We start from the raw sequence: 11,900 nt of genomic DNA on the forward strand, positions 1-11,900 counted from the left end.
TTATCTCAGTATCTGAAAAATAAATAATTCGATAAACTGGATATTTAAGAAAACCAGGGAATTAATAGAAACCAAAAATATATATCGATACATATAGTATTTCTACGATAGCATTAAATTTTTTTTTAAGCATCATACATATTCCAGAGATTTTTTCACACAATGCTATCATCAGAATTTCCATAGCATATTGGGAATTTTAGTAAATTGAGATGAAATGGGCCAAAAGCCACCTCAATTTATTATTACATTCCAATTTACTAAAAATTCTGTGCTACGCAAATTCTAACGACAGTATCGTGTTTTGTGTAAAAAAAATCTTCGGGTTATGTACATACTATAAAGAGAAAAAAAAAAATTTTTTTTAACTGCAAAATGTCTAAAATTCAATAGTCATAACTTGATGAAAATAAAAGTCGTATAATTATGAATTAAATTTATTTAAAAGCTCTTGAATTATAGTTTTAAATGCCATAAACTTTATTTCGAAACAAGATTTTGTTTTGCCGTAGAAAAAATGTTTAAAATGGTAAAAAATGCCATTTTTCACCCATTTTACCTCAATTTACTAAAAATCCTGATGTGCTACGCAAATTCTGCCAACGGCATCATGTTCAGTACCAGCACGAAAAAAATCTTTGACTATGTGTACTGTGGCATTACTGAGAGAAAAAAAGTGGCTTTTTGCTGAACAGTAAAATTGATCAAACAGAATTTACTATTGTTCGACAAAACGAGACCAATATTTTTTTTATTGTAATTTTAATTTTTATAATTTTTTTACAATTTTCTTTGTTATTAACAATTACTTTATACATATTTATGATTGTCAATATACAAAAAACGTAATTTATTGTAGGAAATTTCAAAAGTGGCCACTAAATACTTTTTTTTTCATTAGTATCTCTTGTGGAAATAAATCGTCGATAATGGAACACAATGAACTTTTTCTTTGTATTTGCGCGCGCATTTAAAAAAAAGTCAATTAAATGCCAAGTTGATGAAATAAGTTGCGACTGTCAGACTAGATTTATTTCGTTCCATAAATTTTCTTTCTGCCTTTGTTCAATTTCTCCGTTTTTTCTCTTTTTCCTCGTACTTTTGTAACAAGCCTTGATCTTCAACGTGCTTTTTTTATTGAAACGAGGTTTGTCTTTTTCATCGAATGGAGTTTATTTCGAGCGTTTTTTGATATTTCAGACGCTGCTAAACTTAAAATTCTGATGTATTTTGTTCATATTGCTTTTATAATCAAGCTTTGCGTAACGCTAACGAAATACTTTCATTGTAACATGAAATTATTAGTTTTATTTGATTTCATTTTTATTCTTGATATTAATTTTATTTTCGTTTTTTTTTTTCGAATATAAAATTAATTTTTATCCTTTACCGGTCTAATTATATTTTGAATGCACAGTAAATTATTTAACAAAATAATTAACAAGAATAATAATAATAATAATAATTGATAGAATTTACAATTATGATAGTAAATTCTGATAGGTAAATCTTGTAAAAAATAAGTAAATTATAATACAAAAAATTGACTTCTATGAAAGTAAAAACTTGTTAATAATTACTTAAAGTAACACTTCACAGATTCAAGAACTTTTTTAAATTTTTATATAGTTTGAAACAATAATCGAAAAAAATCTGCACTGAAGATCCAGATTGCTGACGGGATAAGCAAAATTCCATGGCTGACAGAGGATGAAATATTTTTAAGACATAAAGCTAACTACACAAGTTGACTTTCTGTCTGTAATAATACGAATATATTTACGAAATATTTTGTTCGTTTCAGCTTAGATAGATAAAACATATTCTCGGATACTTAATTATTATATCTTTCGTGTAGACAGCGAACAGCATGAGCTAATAGAATGAGAACACAGGAAGCACTTCTAATCCCAATACGATATTTTATTACAGCAAAGTAATGTGAATTCTTGCAAAGTTAGATTAACGACAACAAAGTGTAATAAAAACGCGAAAATCTTCCGTGACCTTACTCTACTTCGCTCTATTTTATCGTGAGGTTTCTTCTGCTTCTTCTTCGCTATATGTTCGCGTGTTCTTCTCTCCGCAACTTTCTTCTTCCAATCTATGTTTTAGACGCTTTTAATCTTGACAACTATTGAATTAAAACCAAATTACGTAAATTCTTTTCTCTTAGTAGGAAAAGAAAAGAAGGTTTTGCTTCATATTCTATCATATTTGTTTTATACAAAATCATAATATATTGCTCGCTACAACAATTGTCATTAGCTTGCAGAAAAAGAACGGATACACATAAGAGAAAAAGAAATAACATCTTTTATTACTCTATAATCAGTTACATAATATTACACCAAAATTGGTATTTTTAAATTAATATTAAAATTTTAATTCAAATATTCAATATTTAATAAATTTCTGAGAAACTTTGTTTACTGAGTTGTGTCATTATTGTAGCAAATGAGCGATATAATTTTGTACAAATTAGTTTTTGTATAAAGACAAACTAATATAGTTTGATATATAAAAATGGCAGCATGTTTTACTTAATACATGCACAATATGTATCATGTCACATAACGTATTGTATGCGAGAGAGAAATAGCGATAATATAACTAAACTTCTTTACATAACACTTGATACTGGCTCTCGTACATTTTCAAATATTATATTTTCAAGTAGATATATCGGGGATATTGAGATTTAGATTCTCTCGCAGATATATTTTATCGTCTTTCCACGCCTTTTTCCTTCAGCTCAATTCGTTTTCTCTCGTTCGTCCTTCTTCCGACGAGTTTTCCGTCCTATTACAGCACCGGCTATTTCTCGATGTACACAAACGTCACAAACTCTCCTTTGTACGATGGATAGGAAGTATTCACGGAGCGTCTCTGAAATATGAGTATTCCAAGACGTATATCGTTGACTCTTTGCCGCTCCCTTGTGGCCTCTTTGTCGGAGATTTTACACTGCACGAATTTGTGAATAAACGTTTGTGCGTTAAAAGACGAAGCAACGAGAGATAGTTGATAAGTAAAAATCAATTTTAAAACTGTATACAATATAAAGTTAAACAGTTGATATATTCTTCTGAATTGAGCTTGTACAAAATTAATCGTGCTTTATGTTTTACAAATGATTGAATTAATATTAATTTGTTTAACCATTTCATAAAATTATAGGGTTTCCCCACCAAAAACCAAATATGTCCAGAAGTTTTTTATTTTGTTTAAATAAGGTCCGTAAAATATCTAAATTAAAATTTAAAATTTTGTTCTTACATTTATTATATATCCTTGTATCTATTATATATTCTTGTATCTGTTATATATCTGTTATATAGAACAAAAGTATTGTATTTATTTAATGAACGATTTGAAGATGAAAAAATTTCTTTACTTTCTCAAAATTTCATTTTTTAGATTTGTTTGATTTTTGTGAAAAAAATTCTTCAATTATTATCATGCTGTTTTATATATTTTATTATATTGTTTTATATATTTAATTATATATTTTATAAAATTATTTCACACATTATATTAATAGATCTTTTTGAATTTTACGAAGTTCGATCACGTCCTATTTTACGTCATGATCGAGTGTTACAATTTCAAGATCTACGACAGTAAGGGCAACGATAATCCGTCTACAGAAGACAGTAATCAGGATTATTGCCTCGCTGGGGTTCACCCCAAGAGAGTTTGGGATTTAGACTCTTATCTCTTAGAGCCAGGTTTATTACTGAAACCTCTGGGTAATGGATGAACGATAGCAAACGAAATTCTACGTTACCTTCGTTGGCATTTCTGTTTGGCTTTCTATCTTTAAATGACTTTGCGTTTTTACAAAATTTACGACAATCCGAAAATAAGGAATTACCATGCAACAATGCGCTAATTTAATATCGCTAATTTACACGCGATAGAAAATAGTCATTTATCTGAACGGTTTATTTTTGTCCTATGTGAATTTGACGTAGCCCCTACATCCACTCGGCCCTCAAATTGACGCGCAAACAACACGCGGTACAATGCGCGCCACGACCGTGTGTTAATTTTCCATTCGAAAAATATTCGGTGGATCAATCGCACGCTCGGTCGCTCGCTCGCTCGCCGAAAGGGACGCGCGAGTTACACGTTTCGCCAATTACGTGACGGCGATCATCTGCAACGCGGATCCACAAAAACACGCTGTATTGCAGGAAAAAAAAAACACCCATTATCGCTATGGACACAATCGACGACCATCAGTATAAAAACGAGAAGCGTCGCTGCAATTTCACTTTCCGGAAGTCTACCTGTGACGAGCAGCTTCCCGCAAGCCGCCCTCACAGAACGTGATAAATTTCATTTACTATGCCAAACGCACCGTGAAAGAGTTCCTCGACTTGAGCTTGCAAACGAGGATTGTACACCTGAAAGGAAAGTAGAGAAAAAGCGCGAAGCTCTTAGACACGCCGAGGATGCTCACCTTTTCGGTTTCCTTAATATCGACATCCTTTTTGACTCTTCTATGCTTCTCGATTTTTCGCGAAACTTGGGAGAACTCCGCTTTTAAGTCTGCACATACTAGATACGCCATTTATTCGCGATTTACTTTGATCAATATATATGGTAATTTAAAATCTATACGATTCCACGCATGTAGAGATATAATTTGATGGAAGCTATTTAATTACTTACAAACTACGTATCGTTTATTTGCTACAACAACGATACAACTCCAAAAAAAAATAGAGAAAATTTATTTTCTAGAAAATAAATTTCAATGTTTTGAATTATCAATATTTTGTGACATTAATTTTGAAATGCAATTTTAGTGTGATAACTGATTGCAGAGGATTAAAAGTGTGTTCTCTTTTTCTTTTTGTTTCCGTTCTTCTTCTGCAAACAATTAAAGAATGATAAGTTTTTAATTATATTGTTTTATTATATTGGATGAGTGATATTATTGAAAAGGAAAAAAAGAAAATCACGCGACGTCCATATAGGATTTTACAATCAGCCCAGTACTGGGCCAATACTGATTGCCATAGTTCAGGCAAACTACTGGCTCAGTACTATCTAAGTATTGGATGATAACTTGGATCCAGTACTGACAGATAGTAATGGCTCAGTCATTTTAGCCAGTGATGGCCCAGTACTGGCTGACAAAACTTTGGCCGTTATTTGGTAACCAGCTATTGGATCAATGATGTGGTCCTGTATTGTCTAACAGAACTTTAGCTGTCATTTGGTAATCAGTTATTTGTCAGTGATGGCCCCTGGTTGACAGAACCTCGATTGTCAGTTGAGCGTTGATTTTCGTTGTAACTGCTGTCGACCCTATATGGGGACATTTCAGAAAAAAACCTTTGTTATTTGAAAATTGGGGACTTGTCAATAAAAAAACTGAAATAAAAATCTTATGACTCTCCTTAAAAACAATAGTTAGGGCGCTAAAGATGAAGGGTAGTCTTATTAATGAATGCCGGCTCGCTAACGAGTGCTTTCAAAGAAAACGGGGTCACGGCATAAATCTAAATTCATATCTCCCGCGTGGCTTAGAATACTAAAGCAGCTGTACGTACGTCAGATCCTTACAAATTCAATCATGCATTTACATCATCAACTCGAACAGGTGTACATAACTAACTTGTGTACATGACTAACATTCACACGCACACACAACTGGTGTATTATGCATAATAAACATAAAATATGCGCGACTCGTGTACGCATACATATAATATGCATATACCATGGATAGAATATCCATAATTAATCATGCGGTGTTGATATTTTAATTTTATTGATTATAACAAATACTTTGTCGTGTCGAACATCACTTCATTTCATTCTGTTGTATAGAAGTTCGCTTGGCAGGTAAGACGGCTTGAGGCGAATCATCGTCTCTTCTATAAAGGAATAAACAGATAAATTAATTAAATAATATAAAAGTTTAAATAAAGCGCGTATAGATTCTATGTTATGAAATTTATGAAATAAATTTAATTTTAATGTAAATACTATGCTTATCATACATATTATGCAATTTGTACACATTATTATTGTATATATAATATATTTAAGGCAAATTATTTTATAATAAAACAGAACTTTTAAGTTTAATTTTATTTGAAGTATACAGAATTGCATCAAGCTTTATTTTATTTGATTTATACAATAGATACATTATTAAAGAGAATAATGAAAATAGAGAATATAATTGAGATATAATCTTGGGATATGAAATACATGTTGTGCAAACAAGTATACGTCCGAATAAAAAAGCAAGCGAGCAGCTAATAAAATATTGCGGAAAATCTAAATTTTAAACACCAAGGATCTATGGCTTACTGGATTTAGGATTTGCGTTCGGGATGCGTGCACCCACAGTCGATACCACGTTCGATTTACGTTTTGTTACATGTAAATGTGTTTTTTGCGTACACACACACACACACACACACACACACACACATATTCCATGCGGATACGCGAGACTTGCCTCGATTCGGTTTCGCTTTTTGGTATCGCAGTTTATCATATATTGACATGCACTTCGCATAAATATACGTGTGATGCGTTCAAACGTCGGAGAGACGAAAAAATGCACCGCCGTGAACGCTCGATCGATTTTCGTGCTATTATGCATGCGTGACCGCAGCTTGCTACATGGAAAATATATGTAGATATTTGGTCGGATTCACATATGTTTAGGAACGTGAACAATATTTTAACTTCTAACTCTATTATATATATATTGGATGATCCTAATAACTGAGCTGTAATGTAGTTCTTTTCTAACTAAAAGAGATCAATAGAAAAAAGTGGCAGAGGAAAATCTTTTTAGTGAACTATTTAATATGATCTCTGTCATTCTATGATTATATCTTTTTAAACAATGCACAATACACTTTTGCAAAGTACAATTATATAAACAAATGGAATTATATATATTTTTTTAGCATAAATTGATTCTTCACTATTTTGCATATTTATATAAATATTAGAATAAGATAATATTATTTTGCTAGATATTACTTATTTTGTCATAAAATTCTTTTACTTACATTACGTGCTTGAATATATTACCGTGACATAAACAATTCCAAATACTTTTTTATGTTTTTTGTAACTGACAAGTTAGTAGATACAATAGAGTTTGTAATTCGTTCTTTCAAGTTATTTTCTGAAATAGATTTCAAATACATACATGTTATCCTCTAAAACATCCCAACAAAAAATCTTGTGTGTATACTTTATTTATCATAATATGTATAAATACAAGAAATAATACAAATAAAAGTAAATGATGAAAGTCATAATTTAAAGGAATAAATAGCAGAGAACTGTGATAGTACGCATCGATTTTTTTCACTTGGATCTTTTATAATCGCATATGAGTCTATGGCATGCCAAATTGCCAATGACGAAAGTCGAAATAACCGAGAAAGACGACCTCGCGAGCTTTTCAACGATTCTCTCACGCTTTCTCAGGTATTCGGAACTTGACTTGGAAAGTGTGGGATGTGCGAATGGCGGGTTTCCGCTGTAGGCCTCTGCAATATCCGTAACTTTCCGAAATTGAACTTCAGTTTCCGTGGGAAACTTTCCGATACTTGTTACCAAAGTTTCTGGAAACTCTCAAACAGGGGCGTTACCACTGTAATAATTGCAAATTTGCTGGAAACCAATATGTGCCTTTCAGATGGAAAGGATTCACTGCAATGGCAATTTGATCTGCATCTAACTTATCGTTTTGTAACCTAAAATAATCAGTTTAAGAACATAGAAGAGACATTTTTTATTATTATGGCCAGAAGGATATTGTATAAAAGATGATATAGTAAAATAATTTAATTATTATCACAAATTCGATAATAATGGCAATAAATTTGTAGTAATGAGATAACATAATTTTGAAGAAACTTTTTGCTTTTATTGTCTAGCCTCAACATGCTGTCTACAAATTTCTTCCCCGCTAATAAATGTTGTCGCTAATCGCTGTTTTCTCTGTTTGTTACAGAAGAAGAGTGGAATCCAGATGGCAAGGGTCACCGGCAGTCCAACGATACCGGTGAGTATTAATTTTTTATGAAATTTCATTCGCGAGCCCGCGAATGAACTTCTTTAACTGTTCTTCATCATTTTTCTCGGTAGCTGTCTACTTTAGTCATTAGTTTAGTTTGAGATTGATCAAATCGCAACTTCTCGACTATAATTTTCTGCGTATAGAATGCGAATATATCTTGTAAAAATTCATATTTTATGTGTCATATTTTAAATTTAGTCGATACAGAATATCCCAAGCTTATCGAGAGTTTTTATTGATTAACTTGAAGAAAACTTTTTCGTAGTCTATAAAAAAGTTTTATAAAAAATATGTTGAGTAAGAACGTATAAATAATGAAGGATGTATTAGGTGTACAGCGTTTGCAAAAAATAATTGAAATTGGAAATTTATATTTTTATACAGAAATGATTGTTACATACATATAAAAAGTTTAATAACATGACGTTTAATAAAACAATTTTTTAGTTTAAATAAAAATTTGTTTTTTTAATAACGTTCTAAAAACATGTCTACTTTTTATAATTTTTGAATTTAAAATAGTATGAAATAAAATAATTTTATACTAATAATACAATCAATACAATTTTAATTATATAATAAAATTAAAATTAATTAAGTAAAATTATATAATATAATTTTACATTGTAGCCAAACTTTTTATCTTACTTACCTTTAAACGCACTACAGGAAAATCTCTAATTTTTTCATAATCTTTTTATTTTAAAAAGTAAGTTGTTAAAAAATACTTATATACTTCTTTAATTATCACACATTTGTCATCAATACGTTTATTTTGATCTAATCAGTTCAATCGTGTCTTCGCCGAATGGAAACTAATTAATTTTTTTAAACAGATTTTCTTGGGATGATAAATCAATGCGTCTTACTTAACTCTATTCTTCGTTTTGTCAATGATGATTTTCAATTTAAAGGAAAATATAGGATTTCGAGGTGTAATTTTATAGAAATCTGAACGTAACAATCATGACAATAACATAATTATCCGAACAAGTGTAAAAACGTGGAAAATTCGCTTTCGTCCTTTTGCGTACCGAAGTGGCTGAATTTGTCGTGAATAGAGGTACTCATTATTGTCTCACGAGATCGACTGTTCCGTGAAGGAATTATCTAGATTGCATTGCCTGCAATCGCCTTTGGCTCCTGTTCCTTCCCTTCTACTCTCGCCTTCTCCTTGGCCTTTAGACGCATTACGAGCTTAACTTAACCCTTGAAATTAGCGAGGTCTCAGTCAGGTTTCCTCAGTTCAAGTTTCCATTCTCTCTCCTTCGTTTATTCTCTGAAGTAACTGCGCCTCTCTGTCTCTTCCGTTTGTACCGCGTGAAATTGATACGCCCAGTCTGTTGTCTTCATCACGATTCCATTTTGCTGCAACTACAGACAAAGTGACGTTACAAAGAGTGAACGTTCCAAGCTGCTCCGAGGATTTTTACTTTTTAACTAAAACGGATATGATATATCAATTGCGTTATACTTTGTATTTATTATTGTTTATGGCTTGTAATTCTTGTATATTTATATGATTTCGTATCAGTTGAGCCGTTTGTTTATATTTAAAAAATTGGTATATCAGTATTTAATTACTAGTAAAAAAATATTGTTATCTTTTTTGTATTTTATTTAAATATAATTACTGCCAAAAGTTTTCAACCAATGAATAACTATTGTTTTGCTAAAAAAAAAGAATTTGTACAAATAAAAATCTAACTCTACTTATTGTTAACATTTGTTCCAAAACTTCCTTAGCTGTACTTATCCAGTTATTCTCTAAATCTGAATCAGTGGATAATCAATGACATATTAATGCCACATATGCCACTAATAATCAATGATTGAAATATGAGATCCCTAATCTAGCTAACTTTTATGTAATCTAATGAACTTTGTTTTAGTGCATAAATTCAATGAACATGATATTGGAAGATTGAAATTAACGTGCAAATCAGTATTTTAATTATATAATGCTCAAACTTTTCTTTTTTAGTTGAACTTCTGCACTGATTCGAATTTAGAGAGTACTTTAATTAACATATTTTTGCTTGAAGTCAACGTAACTGAACAATTTTGTTTTATTTTAAAAGTCAAAATTCCAGGAATAAGATTATGTAATTGAAAATAAACAGTTTTTGAACGTGGTTAGTCCGATTGGACTCGCAAATGCTGATTAAGATATTCTAGTATTTAAAATATCGTGTTCTTAAATTGATTATAACAAGAATTTTATTAACTTTTACAAACTGATTGACTCTGAAAAATAGATTGGCAAACAATTATTATAAAAAAATATAAGATTATATGTTGGCCGAAAACTTTTGGGAGCCACTGTAGAAATTGCTTTATCATATAATTAAATCACGTGTCTACACGCACGCACACATGTACATTTTAATTTAACACCAGTAAAATAACAATAAAATCACAACAGAGGTAATCAAAAGGAAACAGAGAGAAGTCCAATTATTCAATTTAATTAAATGCAAGAGATAAAAAAAGTTTTATACGAAAATATAGCTCGATTAGAGAATGAAAAAGTTTGATTGAAAAAAGGTGAACCCAACGGCAGTTTTGTTATTGTATATGTAATTTCCCGTAAATATTATATAAAAGACAAATAATGAAAAATAATTTCGAACTGTAACTGCAGCATTCCGAATAAGGCTGTATTCGGACAAAGTCATCTGTAACACGTAATACTACATTAAGTATTAAACGTAAACTGAAGCCTATGTAATATTATAGTAAACCTATATGTAACAGTATATATTATGTTACGATTTTCTTCGTGCTTTGATGTAAGTTTATTATTATGTACAATGTATAGGCGTCAGTTTACGATTCAGTACTTAACATAACATATTGCGTAGGATATTCTTGTGCGGAGACCTAAGCGAAAATTCGAAGTGTGAGAGAAAGAACGTTGTTCTGGATTTATCTTCTTCTCCTTTTTTTATAAAAGCAAGCTATCTGCTATTAAAATGCATGGAGGATATATTACACATGCTTTCAAAATGATGAAAGAGTTACGATAAAATTACAGATTATTCTAGATCGCATTTAAAAGATAATATAGAATTTAGCGACGGTTCATCATCTGGATTAAAAGTTATTTCAATAAGAAGTAATATTTGTGCTCTAACAAAAATATATTATAAAATAATGACAAAAATCTCAATTTTATGTAAATAGATATTTTAAATATTCCAGATAATTTATATGTATAACACATTGCGTTGCAGAAGTTAATTTGTTTTGCAAATAAACAAAATATTTACTTTTTTCTAAATATTTGTAACTAATCTCTTAATTGCAATAAAACCTGTTATAAATTATCTTAAATATTTAAAGTACTCGTACAAAAAAATAAAATTTTTGTTATTACTTTTTCAATTTTAGTTTACAATAAAAAAATAATATTAAGTAAAATAAAAAAACAAAAAATTGTTATTTAATAAAAATGTAGTTTATTTAAAGTACGCATTTGTAAAAATTGGTACACTATATCCTTAACACCTTTGTGCGTTCGCATGTTACGCGTTTAATGCATTTTATTGTCATGTTTAACATGTATCTAGTACAACCCGCGGTATATCGATTAATTGATAAAAGATAACAAATCAGTTTTCACAGAAATTTAATTATTACGTTATATTGATGATAGGAATATTTATTAACAGCTCTGCGTAATTTAATACATCCGCACAGTTATTTTTATTTATCTTACACCTTTTTGACGTCAATCATATTACGGAGAATTTCATAGGAATATTTCCTATAAATGCTTGCCCCGACAGAAACCAAATCATTCACGCAAGATAGAAATCTTTTC

General features: G+C 30.3%; 1 protein-coding gene across 1 annotated transcript in view; it reads left to right on the plus strand.

Moving 5' to 3' along the window:
* LOC108754087 overlaps positions 1 to 11,900 on the plus strand; it is a 126,515-nt gene that overhangs the window by 89,532 nt on the left and 25,083 nt on the right. Inside the window, exon 2 of the mRNA XM_018496137.1 lies at positions 8,009 to 8,059. Coding sequence (XP_018351639.1) covers positions 8,009 to 8,059 — 51 coding nt within the window. The remainder of the gene's footprint in view (positions 1 to 8,008; positions 8,060 to 11,900) is intronic.

Source organism: Trachymyrmex septentrionalis, unplaced genomic scaffold, assembly GCF_001594115.1.
Source record: "Trachymyrmex septentrionalis isolate Tsep2-gDNA-1 unplaced genomic scaffold, Tsep1.0 scaffold76, whole genome shotgun sequence".
In the NCBI taxonomy this organism is placed as follows: Eukaryota; Metazoa; Arthropoda; class Insecta; order Hymenoptera; family Formicidae; genus Trachymyrmex; species Trachymyrmex septentrionalis.